This window comes from Neomonachus schauinslandi, chromosome 3, assembly GCF_002201575.2.
Source record: "Neomonachus schauinslandi chromosome 3, ASM220157v2, whole genome shotgun sequence".
Classification (NCBI taxonomy): Eukaryota; Metazoa; Chordata; class Mammalia; order Carnivora; family Phocidae; genus Neomonachus; species Neomonachus schauinslandi.
The window spans coordinates 131779766-131798298 of NC_058405.1; the positions used below are offsets into that span (position 1 = coordinate 131779766).

Genomic DNA, 18533 nt, shown 5'->3' on the forward strand with positions numbered 1-18533 from the left:
AGAATTAAAATTCTTTATGAATATGTGAATTTTCCTTATTAAACATAGAAATATATAAAAAATAAAAAACGTTTACCATTATACTTTCGGTAAAGATTGTATAAAAATTCATACCAAGCAAGAAAATGTTTTAAAGAATCCCATTAATTTTTATGCAGTTAAAAAGTTTGAATGGAGGTGCACAATGACTGATTGCCCTTCTTTTTATGTCAGAATTGATCAGTGGGTTCAGGTAGCCTTAGTCTGATACCTTTATTTTTTTTTTTTAAAGATTTTATTTATTTATTTGAGAGAGCGAGAATGAGATAGAGAGAGCATGAGAGGGGGAGGGTCAGAGGGAGAAGCAGACTCCCTGCTGAGCAGGGAGCCCGATGCGGGACTCGATCCCGGGACTCCAGGATCATGACCTGAGCCGAAGGCAGTCGCCTAACCAACTGAGCCACCCAGGCGCCCAGTCTGATACCTTTATTGTAAAGTTCTCCATCAGCCTTATACCCAGTGATTTTTGTAACCCATCATGATTCTTGCCTAACTCTAGTATTTCATTAGGTGATTCAAAGAGTGATTTTAAACAAAACAAAACAAAACAAAAACAAAAAACCTTACTTCTGATTTATTAGCTAGGGATGATTTTTTTTAATAAAGGAAAAGTTTCCCGTATCATCTCTTTGGTTACCCTGAAATATAGTTTGGCAGGATGAATGCTTGATTTTTCCCAGTTTATAAGTTTTCAAAGAAGTGAGTTGATGCCCTAGCAACTTCCAGTGGTGACCAGTAAGTTGTGGTTATTTATTTGATGATATCATAATTTTTATATATTTGATGTTCACTCCATTTCAGCCATTCTTTTCAGTGCAAATTGTCCCTTTTTATTTATTTTAATTTTTATTGAAGTATAATTGACATGCCATATCCTATTAGTCTTATGCATACATTCATAGAGATTCAGTGTTTTTGAACATTACAAAATGATCTCCACAGTAAGTCTAGTCACCATCTGTCACCGTACAAAGTTATTACAATGTTACTGACTATAGTCCCTATGCTGTATATTACATCCCCACGGCTTATTTTATTAACTGGAAGTTTGTACCTCTTAATCCCCTTCACCTATTTCACGCATCCCCAATTCCTCTCCACTCTGATAAACACCAGTTTGTTTCTTGTATTTATGAGTTTGCTTCTGTTTTGTTTAGTCTGCTTGGTTGTTTTGTTTTTTAGATTCCACATGTAAGAGTGAGATCATACAGAATTTGTCCATCTGACTTAATTTCACTGAGCGTAATACCCTCTAGGTCCATCGATGTTGTCACAAATGGCATGATTTCATTCTTTTTTATGGCTGAGTGATGTTCTATTGTACGTATATGTGTGTGTGTGTGTGTGTGTGTGTATGTATATGTATGTATGTATGTACACACGCGCGTATATATACACATCACACCTTCTTTATCTATCTATTGATGGACACTTAGGTTGCTTCCACATCTTGGGTATTGTAAATAATGCTGCCGTGAACATAGGGGTGTGTATATCTCTTCCCTAGTGCTGGCAAGAATGTGGAGAATAGGGAACCCTCATACACTGTTAGTGGGAATGTAAATTGGTACAGCCACTATGGAGGTTCCTCAGAAAACTAAAAATCGAACTACCACCCTACAATCCTGCAATTCTGCTTCTAGGTATTTAACGAAAGAAAGTGAAGACACCAATTTGAAGAGATATATATTGCTCTCTTTTAGGTTAGTGAGAATCCCTTTAGGATGGCTGTTGTACTTTGACATGATCCAGGTAGTCTTTGATAATATCCTTGCTTTCTGGCACAATAAGTTAATCTAGGCTTATTTTGTACATTTTACACTCTCTACCTGGCATCAGCCATTTCTCTGTGGAGTTCCTTTAATGGGAAATGGTATTTAGAGATCACAATCTGGTATAAATAGCTATTGTGTTATCACAATAATTTATAGGCTTATAGGCCATTCCAGTGGACAGTTAGGAAGTCTTTTTTAAAAGATTTATTTATTTTGGAGAGAGAGAGAGCAGACAAGCACAGGGAGGGACAGAGGGGGAGGGAGAGGGACAGGCAGATTCTGCACTGAGTGTGGAGCCAGACGTGGGGCTTGATCTCAGGACCCTGAGATAATGACCAGAGCCGAAATCAAGAGTCGAAATCAAGAGTCGGTCACTTAACTGACTGAGCCACCCACATACCTCATAAGTTTTTTTTCTTTAATGAGTAAAAGATCCAGAGTTCTTACTGGTATTTGTAATTCAAATGTAAGATTGCAAAGTTATATTTTATTTCTTAACTTTTTTATTTGCATCTTTTTTCTCTTATTCTGAAAAATCTATTTATAATAATATTAACTTTATTACTACTTCCATCACCTACAGTATAACTATAATTATTTTGAAAAAAATGATATTATTACTGACTATAAGTTCTTTTGACCTAGAGTATATACCACTATGGATGTACAGGCAAAACATTGTTTTTAAGTCATTTAAAGTAACTTTTTTTCTTGTGTCTTTATGCCTTCAACTTGATTTATAGTGAGATTCACTTGTTTCAGTTCTTTTTTTCCTCAGTATTTAAAGATTACCTTTTTCCCCCTTGATTTATTTATCTTAATTTTATAAAACATATTTTTCCAAAGGAAAAACTGTGTGATAAAGTAAATTCAGAGACCTCTATCTCCCATTCATGCCCATTTGCATTTCTTTTTGGGAACTCTTTATCTGTTGCCCATTGCTAAAAATTGAATTGTTGGTCTTTTTCCTCTTCATTTTTTTTTTTTTAAATTTATTCATGAGAGAGAGAGAGAGAGAGGCAGAGGGAGAAGCAGGCTCCCCAGCTGAGCAGGGAGCCCGATGCGGGACTCGATCCCAGAACCCTGGGATCATGACCTGAGCCGAAGGCAGATGCTCAACCATCTGAGCCACCCAGGTGCCCCTCCTCTTCATTTTTTAAAAACATGTTTATAGATCATGGGTATTAGTCTTTTGTATTATAAGTTGCAAATATATTTCAGTAGATTGTCAAATATGTTTTTAGTTTATGATTTTTTTTGCCATCCAAAGTTTTTTCTTTAATGTCATATTTATTAATCTTTTCATTTATTAATTCTGGAATTTGACTCATCTTTACTCAGGTCTTACTCCACTCCCTGGTTATAAAGAAATTCACTTGGGTTTCTTTTCCTATTTTTTTTTAATTGAGATATTATTGACATACATTATATTAGTTTCAGGAGTAATGAAACTAATTACAACATAATGATTTGATATTTGTATATATTGTAAATGATCACCATAGTAAGTCTAGTTAACATCTGTCACTGCACATAATTACAAACTTTTTTTTCTTGTGATGAGAACTTTTAAGTTCTCTTACCAACTTTTTTTTTTTTTTTTTTTAAGATTTTACTTATTTTTGCGTGCGCGCGAACAGGAGAGAACAAGCATGGGGGGGAGGGGCTAAGGAAGAAGCAGACTCCCTGCTGAGCAGGGAGCCTGATGTGCGACTTGATCCTAGGACCCTGGGATCATGACCTGAGCTGAAGGCAGATGCTTAACTGACTGAACCACCCAGGCGCCCTCTTAGCAACTTTCAAATACACAGCACAGTATTATTAACTATAGTCACCATGCTGTACATTACATCCCCATGACTTATTTATTTTAAACTGGAACTTTCACCCATTTTGCTCACTCACCGTCCACTATCTCTGACAAGCGCCAATTTGTTCTTTTTATCTATGAGTTAATTTTTTTAAAAAAGATTCCAGTTGTAAGTGAAATCATATGGTATTTATCTTTCTTTGGCTGATTTATTTCACTTAGCATAATGTCCTCAAGGTCCATCTTTATTGTCAAAAATGGCAGGGTTTCCTTCTTTTTTTTTTAATGGATGAATAATATTCCTCTGTGTGTGTGTGTGTGTGCATGTCTACTACATTTTCTTTATCCATTCATCCATTGATGGACACTTGGATTGTTTCCTTGTCTTGGTGACTACAAATAAAGCTGTAGTGAACTTGAGGATGCATATATTTTTTTGAGTTACTGTTTTTATTTCCTTTGGATAAATACCCAGAAGTGGAATTGCTGGATCATATGGTAGTCATATTTTTAATTTTTTGAGGAACCTCCATACTGTTTACTATAATGGCTGTACCAGTTTACATTCCCACCAACAATGCACAAAGGTTCCTTTTCTCCACATTCTTATCAACACTTGGTATTTCTTTTTGATAATAGCCATGTTAACAGTTGTGAAGTGATATCTCATTGTGGTTTTGATTTGCATTTCCTTGATGATTAGTGATGTTGAGCACCTTTTCAGTACCTTTTGGTCATCTGTATGTATTCTTTGGGAAAATGTCTATTCAGATCGTCTGCTCATTTTTTAATTGGCTTGTTTTTTTGCTATTGAGTTGTATGAATTCCTTATATATTTTGGATATTAACCTCTTATCAGGTATACAATTCTTCTAATACTTCTCTGACTTCAGTTTTTACATTTGGATCTCTATTTGGAATTTATCATGATATCTGATATAAGAAATGGATCCAATTTTATTTTTTTCCATATAGCTACCAGATGTCCTATTGCTTTGCCCCCCTACAATAGTAAATTAAAACAAAACTACCAAAAAAAAAAAGAAAGAAAGAAAGGGAAAGAAGGTGAGAAAGCACTTTGTTTACTCATGTGGAAAGACCCCCATCAAGATACAATGTTAAGGGAAAAATACAGGAGAAAAAAATGTGTACATTATGCCACCACTTGTGTAATCAAGTGGGGCTGAGAAAGTTCATTTGTATTTGCTTGTTAAAACAAACCAGACCCACACATGTCTGGATATTGGATTTATAGCATAGATGGCACTGAGGAGCAGTGAGGGAAGCATAACCTTTATAATAAATGGTGCTGGGTTAATTGGAAATTTGTATGAGAAGTAATAATATTGACCCCTATCTCATACAGAACCTACTCACATTTTGCCAGTTGTGTCAGAAATGTCCTAGAAATGCAAATGCAATGCAAAGAGAATTCAAGATTGTTCTTGCATTTAGAGTGTCTTATCTCTTTAATTTCCTTTAATCTGAAATTGTTCCCAACTTTTTCTTTGTATTTCATGACATTGACTTTTTTTTTTTTTTTTAAAGAGCTCAGGCCAATTTGTAGAATCTCTCAATTTATTTTTATTTTCTTTTATATATATATTTTTAAAGATTTTATTTGACAGAGAGAGACACAGAGACACAGCGAGTGAGGGAACACAAGCAGCAGGGAGTGGGAGAGGGAGAAGCAGGCTTCCACGGAGCAGGGAGCCTGATGCGGGGCTTGATCCCAGGACCCTGGGATCCTGACCTGAGCCAAAGGCAGACGCTTAACGACAGAGCCACTCAGGCCCCCCTCCCTCAATTTATTTTTGTTCAGTAGTTCCTTGTGGTTAGATTCAGATGATAAACTTTTGGCAGAAATATCACAAAAGTAACATGTTCTTTTTTTTTTTTTTTTAAAGATTTTTATTTATTTATTTGACAGAGAGAGACACAGCGAGAGAGGGAACACAAGCAGGGGGAGTGGGAGAGGGAGAAGCAGGCTTCCCGCTGAGCAAGGAGCCTGATGCGGGGGCTCGATCCCAGGACCCTGGGATCATGATCTGAGCCGAAGGCAGACGCTTAACAACTGAGCCACCCAGGCGCTCCCAAAATCATTTTTATTCTAATTAGTTGTTAATAGACCTGTTTCTTACCACTTTCTTTTTTATCCATAGGTCAGCAAGGATTTTTCAGTGTTACTTTCCTCTTACTCTTTGGGAATGGGTTTTATCCTCTTTGCGTATTTCCTTTGAGTCATTTTGTTCATTTCACTAAAGGAACTGTGGTAAAACCAGAGAAATACAAAAACGTGTAGGATTTATAGGCCCTAATCTCATTAAGTTTGTAATTTTCTATGATGTTTCTTCCCTCAGTACATTTTATCTCTCTCTGTATGCTCTGTAGTCTTAGCTGTCCAGTTTTTGTCTCTTTTTCCACCTGTTTGTCCATCTAGCCATCCATTCATTTTTCATTTTTAAATTTATTCCGCTGGTTTTTATAAACTGTTTTAATCCAGGCATCAGGGAAATGATGGCAAACAAGATATAGCTTCTGTGAAAGGTTTCCTTTTTTTCTTTTTTTCTTTTTTCCAGGGTACTTAACAGTGTAGAGGATGAATTAGGAGAACATAAAATTGGGGAGATTGAGTAGTGAGAAGGCAGTGGCTATAGAATGACAAAGAAGAATAAAGATAGTTGTTAGGACTTACTGACAATTAAATATGGAGTAAGAGAAGATAGGTTCAGGATATCCCCAAGATCCTGCCTTATTTATTCATTATATTTTTATTGTGTGTATATTATATTAACTCAGACATTGTGCTACCTGCTAGAGATTATAATAAATAAGCCACATCAAGACTAAGAACATAGAAGGGAGAGTAGATTGGTTATGGCTAGGGGGGTATTGTTTGTGTAGAATAGAGTAGAATGATCATGAGTTCAGTTTCAGGCATGCTCAGGTTGAGCTGCCTGTTAGATATACAAGTGGAGATAGTGAATATTCAGATAGAGAGTTTAAGAGAGTCATAGCTAAAGATACAGACTTGGGAGTCATCAGTGTATAGCTGGTGATTGGAGTCATGGGTTAGGAAGTCTTTCAAAATGAGTCGTTTATATTAAAAGAGAGTGGGAATTGGAGCCTTGGGAAACAGCACCATTTCTAGGTTAGTCAGAGGAAGAACTTGTCAAGAAAACTAAAGTAATCAGAGAGTTAGAAGGGAACCTGGGATAGTGTTTCACAAAAGCCAAGAGAATTTTCTAGACAAAAATGTTCAATCATATGCAGAGTTAAAGGTCAGTAAGATAAGGATTGAAAAATGTCCACTAGATTTTGTAATTAAGAGATCATTGTTGGCCATGTGGAAAACCATTTTTGGGGGGATTTGAATAATAGATGAGCAAATGGTAGCCCCTCCCCCATTTTTTAAAAAAGAACTTTGGTCTTATAAAAAAGAGAGACTGGAGAGACAAATAGTAGGTTTCATAGCATTAATGGAAAGTTAGCTTTAGAGAGGGAGACAAGTAAAATAAAGGGATATCTGTAGAGAATGGAGACATTTAAAGAGCTGTCTTCCTCTGGCACTTAAAAGCTTCAAAGCAGTGCTGTCCATTGCCTGACATATAGTAAGTAATCAGTATTTGTTGAATAATGGAGCCTAATAAAAGAGTTGAATAATTTTTGTTCACCCTAAATCTAGTCTGAATTATAGTTTCAAAATATATTCAATTCTTGAAGCTTAAGATTTGCTTTTGCTTTCTGACATAAAAATTAAACCTATGATTAAAAAAATGTATCCTTCTGCAGGGTTTTAAAAATTCTTATAGATCTAGAATGAGATCTGCTTTAGAATATATTCTTTTTTTTAAGATTTTATTTATTTGACAGAGAGAGACACAGCGAGAGAGGGAACACAAGCAGGGGGAGTCGGGGAGGGAGAAGCAGGCTTCCCGCTGAGCAGGGAGCCCGATGGAGGGCTCGATCCCAGGACCCTGGGACCATGACCTGAGCTGAAGGCAGATGCTTAACAACTGAGCCACCCAGGCGCCCCAGCTTTAGAATATATTCTGTGTTTTTCATAGTACTATACATTCCTAAGATTTACTACTTTGTCTTTTATAGTGTGTTTTAAGTTCTGTTTTGGCTATCATTATCTTTTTTTTTGAAACTTTGAAAATTTTGAAGATTTTTTTAATTGTTATGATAGTCATAAAATTGAAACAACTTAACAAAAAATAAAAATCATGCCTTTTCAATATAACTTGCTTGTGAATTGTACCTGTTCTTTTTTTTTTTTTTTTTTTTAAAGATTTTATTTATTTATTCATGACAGACAGAGAGAGAGAGAGAGAGGCAGAGGGAGAAGCAGGCTCCCAAGGAGCAGGGAGCCCGATGCGGGACTCGATCCCAGGACCCTGGGATCATGACCTGAGTCGAAGGCAGACGCTTAACCATCTGAGCCACCCAGGCGCCCTGTACCTGTTCTTTTTTAATAATGTGAACATTTACTCTGTATGCAAACTTTGTGATAGCAAGTATCCTATATCCACTCTATTTATAGTGAAACTAATCCTCTAAAGTGCCAATTAATCCTTCATTTGATTTCTGTAATTTAAGAAATCAAAAAGACTCATTTCAAGTTAATGTATCCCAGTTGTTTACTTAAGTAAGATCTAATAAATTTTCTGTATAATTTTTTCATATTAGGCAGAGTCAAGGGAGTAAATGGATACAGAAGATTATATTTTTAAGCAAAAACTATGGCCCCTTTTTCTTTTGAGATTTCTCAGATGTTTATGAAAGTTTGATTTCTGTTCCATAGACATATATGGGAAATATAAAATGAATTAGAAAAGATATACAATATTGTCTAAAGTGATTATGCATTTTTCTTTTAGGCAGGGAAATGAAGAACAACAGCCTGAGGTTCCAATTCTTTATCATGATGTTACATCCCTTTTGCTCATCCAGATCTTAATGATGCCGCAACCCTTACGAAAAGGTATGTCTTGATAATTATGATTCTTGGACTATATAGTATACATAATACTCTAAAAATTATGGGGACAAATATTTAGTCTGTTGGAAATGTTTTGAGATCAATGACTTTATTATTTTTTAATAATAGTAAATCATATATATCTAAAAAGATGACAGTGAAATAAAGGTTTTTTTTTTTTCCTTATGGGTCTGTTCTTTTCAGGTTTTTATTCAATAATAAGGTAAAGATAAGGGAAAATCACCCAAAGACTTTTGTTTTAAAAAAATTTAAAGTGATAATACAAAAATGTGAAAAAAAGAGCAAACTGTCAGTCTAATGCCTCTACCCTATCTATATGCATAAATATTTTTTATAGTAGTAATCATAGGGTTTTTCAAAATGTGATACTCCATCATTTTTAATTAGTGTTAATATACTATCTTGATATTAACAGCATTAATACTATGATAACAATAGCATTAATATTATATTAGCAATGTTTTAATTATTGTTCCATAGTCTTTGTAGTTTTCATTTAAAGACATTTAAAATATTCTATTAAATGATTAACCATTCCCTTTTGGTGAAAAGCTTTGTTTTTGTGTTATGAGTTAACATGAAAGAACATCTATAGGTGTATAAAGGCCTTGTTACTGGGGAAGATATTTTTTGTGTGTACTTCAACTTGATCTTTTGATAAAATCTTTTTACCTGAGAGTATGAAGTGATCATTTATTTTAAACATAAGCAAATTGGTATTTTATGCAAATTATGACTCTCTGAGGAGTTAAATGTCATTAATACACAGGCATAATATTTTATACTCAAACTGTGAATTTTTTTTTTTAAGTTTTTATTTTAATCACCTGGTGTTCATTAAGGCCAAGTGCACTCCTTAATCCCCATCATGTATTTCATCCTTCCCCCCACCCGCCTTCCCTCTCGTAACCATTAGTGTGTTCAGTATAGTCAAGAGTCTGTTTCTTGGTTTGCTTCTCTCTTTTTTTTTTCCTTTGCTTATTTGTTTTGTTTCTTGAATTTGACATGAGTGAAATCATATGGTATTTGTCTTTCTCTGACTGACTTATTTCACTGAGTGTAATACTCTCTAGCTCTACCCATGTCATTGCGAATGGCAAGATTTCATTCTTTTCATGGCTGAGCAAATATTCCAATATATATGTATATGTATTTATACACCCCCCCACACACATCTTCTTTATCCATTCATCAATTGATGGACATTTGGGTTGATTCCATATCTTGGCTATTGTAAATAATACTGTAAATATAGGGGTGCATGTATCCCTTTGAATTAGAATTTTGTATTCTTCAGGTAAATATCCAGTAGTGTGGTTGCTGTATCATAGGGTAGTTCTATTTTTAACTTTTTGAGGAACCTCCATACTGTTTTCCAGTGTGGCTGCACCAGTTTGCATTCCCACCAACAGTGCAAGAGGTTTCCTTTTTCTCCACATTCTTGCCAAAACTTGTCTCATTGTAGTTTTGATTTGTGTTTCCCTGATGATGAGTGATATTGAGCATCTTTTCATGTGTCTTTTGGCCATCTGGATGTCTTCTTTGGGAAAATGTCTATTCATGTCTTCTGCCCATTTTTAATTGGATTATTTGTTTTTTGGGTGTTGAGTTGTATAAATTCTTTAAAAAAATTTTTTTTAATTATGTTAGTCACCATATCATTAGTTTCTGATGTAGTTGTATAAATTCTGTATAGATTTTGGATACTGACCCTTTATCAGATATGTCATTTGCAAATATCTTCTCCCATTCTGTAGGTTGTCTTTTAGTTTTGTTGATTATTTCCTTCACTGTGCAGGAGCTTTTTATTTTGATGTAGTCCCAATAGTATATTTTGCTTTTCTTTCCGTTGCCTCAGGAGACATATGTAGAAAGAAGTTACTATGGCTGATGTCAAAGAAGTTACTGCCTGTGTTCTTTTCTAGGATTTTTATGGATTCAGGTCTCACATTTAGGTCATCAATCCATTTTGAATTTATTTTTGTGTATGGTGTAAGAAAGTGGTCCAGTTTCATTCTTTTGCATGTTGCTGTCCAGTTTTCCCAACACCATTTGTTGAAGAGACTGTCTTTTTCCCGTTGGATATTCTTTCCTATTTTGCCAAAGGTTAATTGACCATATAGTTGTGGATTTATTTCTGGGTTTTCTAATTTGCTCCATTGATTTATGTGTCTGTTTTTGTGCCAGTATTGTACTGTTTTAATTGCTACAGCTTTGTAATGTAACTTGAAGTCCAGAATTGTGATGCCTCCAGCTTTGCTTTTCCTTTTCAGGATTGCTTTGGCTATATGGGGTCTTTTGTAGTTCTATACAAATTTTAGGATTGTTTATTCTAGTTCTGTGAAAAATGCTGTTGATATTTTGATAGGGATTGTGTTAAATATGTAGATTGCTTTGTACCCAAAGCAATGGGTGTGGATATTTTAACAATATTTGTTCTTCCAATCCATAAGCATGGAATATCTTTCCATTTCATTGTGTCATCTTCACTTTCTTGCATCAGTGTTTTAGTTTCAGAGTACAGGTCTTTCACCTCTTTGGTTTGATTTTTTCCTAGGTATCTTATTATTTTTGGTGCAGTTGTAAATGGGATTATTTTCTTAATTTCTCTTTCTGCTGCTTCATTATTGGTGTATAGAGATGCCACAAAGAAGAAAAAAAAGAGAAATGCCACAGATTTCTGAATGTTGATTTTGTACCCTGGGAGTTTATTGAATTCATTTATCAGTTCTAGCAGTTTTTTTGGTGGAATCTTTCAGGTTTTCTATATATCATATCATGTCATCTGCAAATAGTGGAAGTTTTACTTCTTTCTTACCGAATTGGATGCCTTTTACTTCTTTTTGTTGTCTGATTGCTGTGGGTAGGACTTCCAGTACTATGTTGAATAAAAGTGGTGAGAGTGGACATCCTTGTCTTGTTCCTGACCTTAGGGGAAAGGCTCTCAGTTTTTCCCCATTGAGGATGATGTTAGCGTGGGTTTTTCATAGATGGCCTTTATTATGTTATATTACCTCTAAACCTACCTTGTTGAGGGTTTTTATCATGAATGGATGTTGTACTTTGACAGATGCTTTTCTGTACCTATTAAAATGATCATATGGTTCTTATCCTTTCTTTTATTAATGTGGTGTATTAAAATGATTGATTTGCTAATATTGGACCACTCTTGCAAACCAGGAGTATATCCCACTTGATGGTGGTGAATGATTTTTTTAATGCATTGTTGGATTTGGTTTGCTGATGTTTTGTTGAGGATTTTTGCATCTATAGTCATTAGAGATATTGGCCTGTAGTTCTGTGTGTGTGTGTGTGTGTGTGTGTGTGTGGTTTTATCTGGTTTTGGTATCGGGTAATGCTGGCCTCATAGAATGAATTTGGAAGTATTCTTTCTTTTTCCATTTTTTGAAATAATTTGAGAAGAATTGGTATTAGTTTTTCTTTAAATGTTTGGTAGAATTCACCTGTGAAGCCATCTGGTCCTGGACTTTTGTTTGTTGTGAGGTTTTTGATTACTGATTCAGTTTCTTTGCTGGTAATCAGTCTGTCTAAATTTTCTGTTTCTTCCTGTTTCAGTTTTTGTAGTTTATATAAGTTTCTAGGAATTTATCCATTTCTTCTAGGTTGTCTAATTTTGTTGGCATATAGCTTTTCATAATATTCTCTTATAATTGTATTTCTGTGATATTGGTTCATTGGTGATTCTGTTTAGTTGAGTCCTTTCTCTTTTTTTCTTGATAAGTCTGCCTAGAGGTTAATCAATTTTGTTGATTTTTTTCCTCAGTGAACCAGTTCCTGTTTTCATTGATTTGTTCTATTGGTATTTTTTTTGTTGTTTTGGTTTCTCTATTATTTATTTCTGCTCTAATCTTTATTGTTTCCTTCCTTTTGCTGGTTTTAGGTTTTGTTTGTTGTTCTTTTTCTAGCTTCTTTAGGTGTAAGGTTAGGTTGTTTTTTTAAGATTTTTTCTTCTTGAGGTAGGCCTGTATTGCTATAAACTTCCCTCTTAGAAATACTTTTGCTGTGTCCCAAAGATTTTGAACCACTGTGTTTTCATTTTCATTTGTTTCCATGTACTTTTTAATTTCTTCTTTTATTTCCTGGTTGATGCATTCATTGTTTAGTAGCATGTTAACCTTCATGTATTTGTGGTCTTTTGAGGTTATTTTCTTGTGGTTGACTTATAGTTTCATAGCGTTGTAGTCAGAAAAGATGCATGCTGTTACTTTGATCTTTTTGAATTTGTTGAGGCTTGTTTTGTGGCCTAATATGTGATCAGTTCTGGAGAATGCCCCATATGCATTTGAATATTATTCTGTTGTTTTAGGATGAAATGTTCTGAGTATATCCGTTAAATCTGTCTGGTAATTTTGGATTGTTTTTAAATATAAAACGCATAAAACTTTACACGGGACACCTGGGTGGCTCAGTTGATTAAGTTGCCGACTCTTGATTTCGACTCAGGTTATGATCTCAGGGTCCTGGGATTGAGTCCCACATCGGGCTCCATGGTTAGTGTCGAGTCTGCTTGAGATTCTCTCTCCTCCCTCTGCCCCTCACCCAGCTCGTGTGTGCACTTTCTCTCGAAAATAAATAATTAAACCTTTTTTAAAAAAAAAAACAAACATAAAATTCACCTTTTTAACAATTTTTAAATGTATAGTTCAGTACATTCGTATATTGTGCAACCATCACCATTATCTAGCTCCAGAACATTTTCATCAGCCCAGAGAGAAACTTTGTATCCATTAGGCAATCACTTCCGTTTCTTCTTTCCCCAGCCTCTAGAAACCACTAATCTGCTTTCTTACTCTATGGATTTGCCTGTACTAGATATTTCATATTAATAGAATTATACAATATGTGGCCTTTTGTGTCTAGCTGCTTTCACTTAATGTGTTCACGGTTCATCCATGATGTAGTATGTGTTGTACTTCATTTCTCTTCATGGCTAAGTAATATTTCATTACAGGGCTATGCCACATTTTGTTTATCCAGTCATCATTTGATAGACATTTTGATTGTTTCTACCATTTGGCTCATAAGAATAGTGCTACTGTTTGAATACCTGTTTTTGTTTGAATACCTGTCTTTAGTTCTTTTGTACATAGCTAAAAGTGGGTTTGCTGGGTCATGGTCATTCTATGTTTAACTTCTTGAGGAACTGCCAAATTTCATATATTTTTGAATGTATCTTTTTTGGGGTTTGGCTATGTATTTGAATTTCATTATTTATTTTGCAGTCTTTAAAACATATACCTTTTTTTTTTTTTTTTAAAGATTTTATTTATTTGAGAGAGAGAGCACATGAGAGGGGGGAGGGTCAGAGGGAGAAGCAGACTCCCTGCCGAGCAGGGAGCCCGATGCGGGACTCGATCCAGGGACTCCAGGATCATGACCTGAGCCGAAGGCAGTCGCTTAACCAACTGAGCCACCCAGGTGCCCTAAAACATATACCTTTTAATTAGCCTTATTGAATTTCATCTCTTTGCAAAATTAGTTATAAGCTGTTTAGGTTTTATGTGTTACTTTGGTTAGTTTTCCTTATTTTAGGGAAATTGTTGCTTTGGAGTTATGTTGGTTTGCCCTGACTGTGCTCTTCTAATTATACTAGTAGTATTATGTTTTGAAATATAAACAATTTTACTTTGTTTTATAAAGTCTTCAAGATAGATAGTTTACTTTTTTTTTAAGATATTGTATTTAAATATTTTACATGTATGCATAATTACATAAATCTGAAAGCTAAAATGAAGGAAACTCGATTATAGAAATAGACTTATTTCTATAATTAATATTTATCTGAAGAGAAAAATAGTTCAGTTGATTGTAAGGGACCTACTGTATTAGTGTCTGAGAGCTGTAACAGGTGCATCTCCCTTATCATGAGATGACAACTATTGGAGCTAGCCCTCAATAGAAGGTGAAGTTAATGCCAAAAGAAGATGTAATACATTGAATTAATTGAATGTAGTAGATTAAATTCAGTAGAAACATATTCTCAAATTGTTTACTAAAATATGAGTCAAGAAAATTGATCTAGTTAATTTATAATGGCTAAATGAATATTATATTATTTATTAATATTTATTATTAATTTATTATACCCATCATACCACTGGCCTCCAAAAAATAAGCTTAAAAGTAAGTATTCTCCTGTGGACTCCTGGTTATGATATGTCCCTATTTTCAGGTATGCATGTTTAGTTCTTTTATAACTTAGGATCAGGTTTGGCTGTGTATAACAGAAAAGAAACCCCAAATAACAAAGTAGCTTAAGTAATATAGACATTTTTATTTTTTCATGTAGAAGGAAGTCTGAAGGTAGGCAGGTCAGGTCCTTCTACTTCACAGCACTGTAGCCCTATGATGTGGCTCTCACCTTCGTGTTTCAAGGAAGTTGCAGGAGTTGCAGCCATCATAGTCTTGTTTAATAAGGCAGCAGGATGGAGAGTTGGGAGAGGAACTTCACCCTCTCTTTTAAGAAGTCCTCTTGGAAGTTCCACACAAAACTTACATACCTTTGGCTAAAGTTCTTCCTTCTTTTGAACCTCTGGGATTTAAAACATAAAATCATCATCTTTTTTAGGAAGGGTCAATTACTCAGATTTGGATCATGTTGTTGTTCTTTTCCACGTCATTGAGTATCACGATTCTCTTCAGTCATGCCTTATAGGATAGAGATTCCAGGATTCAGTGGAACATCTGGTACTAGTGATTATAGACTATCTTCTGCATCCAGCATCCAGAGATAGAAGGTTGCTTATTATTTCCATTCACTTTAAGAAAGGAAATATTTCAGTCTTGCTTTGTTACAAGCCAATGCTTTATAAATAAGAATAAACTGTTTATTTTAGAATATTTCAGCCATATATAACAATAAAGAGCAGAGTTTAATGAACCTCCATGTACCCACCAATTATCAACTCATGGCCAATCTTGTTTTATTTATATTCTCTCCTATTCCATCCTCCCTCCTACCCTGGGTTATTTCAAAGCAACTCCCGGACATCATGTCATTTCATCTATATAGTCTTTAATATGTATCTCTAAAAGAAGTACCCTTTTTTTTAGGATTTTATCTTGATGAAATTAAGTCAGAAATAGAGGCAAAGATTTACACATTTTCTATTTAAAATGTTTTAATTTAATGAGTTATGAACTCTTTTAAGATTTTTAAAAAATGATAAATTGAATGTAAATAACAAAACCAATGACTTCATGTTCTCAAATAGTATAATGAGGTAGATATGGCACCTGTCCAGGAGTTCAGAAACTTCATTTCACATGGGTGCCTGGGTGGCTCAGTCAGCTGGGTGTCTGACTCTTGATTTCATCTCAGCTCATGATCTCAGGGTCGAGAGATAGAGCCCTGTGTCTGGCTCCATGCTGGGCATGGAGCCTGCTTAAGATTCTCTCTCTCCCTCTTCCTCTGCCCCTTCCCCCTAAAAAAAAGAAACTTCAGTTCACAGACGTTTAGAATAGGAAGTAAGGAATATAATTTTCATTTTTGATCCTAAGAAAAAATTCACTTTTTAAAGAGCTCCAGGCTAACGTTTCTTCCATACTGAACTCTTGTATCTTATGTGATCAGTTTTCCATTATTGAGCAGCCTTCACAGCACCATGTTCCCCCACCCCTTTTTCCTGTCATGCGGTAGCACTATAAAGTGTACAGTCTGTTTGCACAGGCATTTCAAGTAAAGTAATGCCCAGAAATACCACTCATATATAATGCCCTCTCATTTTAAACCACATTTCTTTTCTTGCTTAAAAAAAAGTAATATATTTAAGGAAAATAACAGCTACTATAAGCACAATCTTAGCTTTTCAGTGCAGCAAAGTATTAATTTCGGGTTTCAGTCATTTTTTTCTGCTTTATCATCATTTTTCAAGTATTTCAAATGGCAGTTTAAAGTCACAGCTTATGCTTAAGTTCCCACATTCACTCATTCATCCAATATTTACTAAATGCTTACCATGTGAAATCATTTTTTTTAGGGACTTGGAAGAAAACAAGGAATCACTCATATAAGATGTACATTGGGTCCATCGGTTGCTATCTTCTAAGGTTGCAACAGAAAACAAAGCCTTTCAAATCCAATTATCAACATTTTAAAAGGAAAGGGAAATTGGACATCTACTCTCTCTCAGTCAGTGTGCTTTTAAAAAACCCAAAACCAAAACCCCACTATCAAATCACCTGAAGGTGAACACTGAAGACCATTACTTTACAGTGAGAGACTACCATCATTCTCTACCTTCAGAGGGTTACCAAATCCTGTCTTTTTTATCATTTAAATTTCTCTAATTTAACTCATTCTCTCCATCATCATTATTCTCCCTTAGCTCAGGTCATCTAATTTCTCATTTGTGGTACTTTTGCTATCTGCTAATAGGTTGTCTTGCCACTAATCTTGTCTTGTTTCAGTCCCTTTCTCCTAAGAAGCAGCCGTGAATATTTTAGATGGGTCTTGTTTTTTTATCCATTCTGATACCCTGTGTCTTTTGTTTGGAGCATTTAGTCCATTTACATTCAGAGTGATTATTGATAGATATGAATTTAGAAACACTGTGTTACCTGTAAAGGTGGTGTTTTTGGAGATGTTCTCTATTCCTTTCTACTCTTTGTTGCTTTTGGTCTTATTTTCCCCCCACTCAAAGAGTCCCCTTTAATATATCTTGCAGGGCTGATTTAGTGGTCACAAATGCCTTTACTTTTTGTTTGTCTGGGAAACTATCTCTCCTATTTTGAATGATAGCCTTGCTGGATAAAGTATTCTTGGTTACGTATTTTTCCCATTTAGCATGTTGAATAAATCCTGCCACATTCTTCTGGCCTGTCAAGTTTCTGTGGACAGATCTGCTGTGAACCTGATCTGTCTTCCCTTGTAAGTTAAGCACTTTTCTCCCCTTGCTGCTTTCAGGATTCTTTCCTTGTATGTTTATTTTGTGAATTTGACTATGATGTGTCTTGGTGATGGCCAGCTTTTGTTGAATTTAATGGGAGTTCTCTCTAATGGATTTTGACGTCTGTTTCTTTCCCCAGATTTGGGGAAGTTTTCAACAATAATTTGCTCAAACAAACCTTCTGCCCCTTTTTGTCTCTCTTCATCTTCTGGGACTTCTATGATATGAATGTTATTACACTTTAAGGAGTCGCTGAGTTTCCTATGTCTACATTCGTGACCCAATACCTTTCTTTCCCTCTTCTTAGTTTCATTATTTTCCATAATTTTATCTTCTACATCACTGATTCATTCCTCTGGTTCATCCATCCTTGTTGTCATGGTATCCATTCGGATTTACATCTCAGTTATAGCATTTTTAAAAAAATTTCAGCCTGACTAGTTTTTAGTTCTTTTATCTCTGTAGTAAGGGATTCTCAAGTGTCTTCTATGGTTTTTTTTTCAAGTCCAGCTGGTATCCTTATAATTGTTATTTCAAATTCTAGTTTAGACATCTTACTTATAATCTGTTTTGATTAAATCCCTGGCTGTTACTTCTTCTGTTACTTCTTCCTTTTCTTTCTTTTGGGGTGAATTCCTCCATCTTGTCATTTTGGAGGTCCAAATAAAAAAAAAATTAAAAAAAATAAAGGAAAGCTAGATCCTAGGTGTGTTTTGGTCTGCTTGTTAAGAGAAGCTTGATTTAACAAATAAAAAAATTGCTTTTTCTGTATCAAAAACAAAAAAGAAAACCAAAAACCCAAGAAAACCCCAAAGGAAGCTAGATCGTGCTTCTCCTAGAGCTGAAGCTTTAAAGCTCTCTATGATCGTTAGACTTGCTGTGGACAAGGGGTTTGTGCTGGTCTTCTGGTGGAGTAGCCTGCTGCTCTGATTCTTAGGTGGACTTGCCCTAGTGGAGATGCACCTGTAGGGTGCAGGGAGGTGGGGCTTGGTGTA

At 35.0% G+C, this 18533-nt stretch overlaps 1 protein-coding gene across 1 annotated transcript in view; it reads left to right on the forward strand.

Annotated features, from left to right (window-relative positions):
* The window catches only part of UBR3 (ubiquitin protein ligase E3 component n-recognin 3), a 229045-nt gene that overhangs the window by 174122 nt on the left and 36390 nt on the right, over positions 1 to 18533 (forward strand). The window contains exon 32 of the mRNA XM_044913670.1: positions 8508 to 8611. Within this exon, the coding sequence (XP_044769605.1) occupies positions 8508 to 8611 (104 nt within the window). The remainder of the gene's footprint in view (positions 1 to 8507; positions 8612 to 18533) is intronic.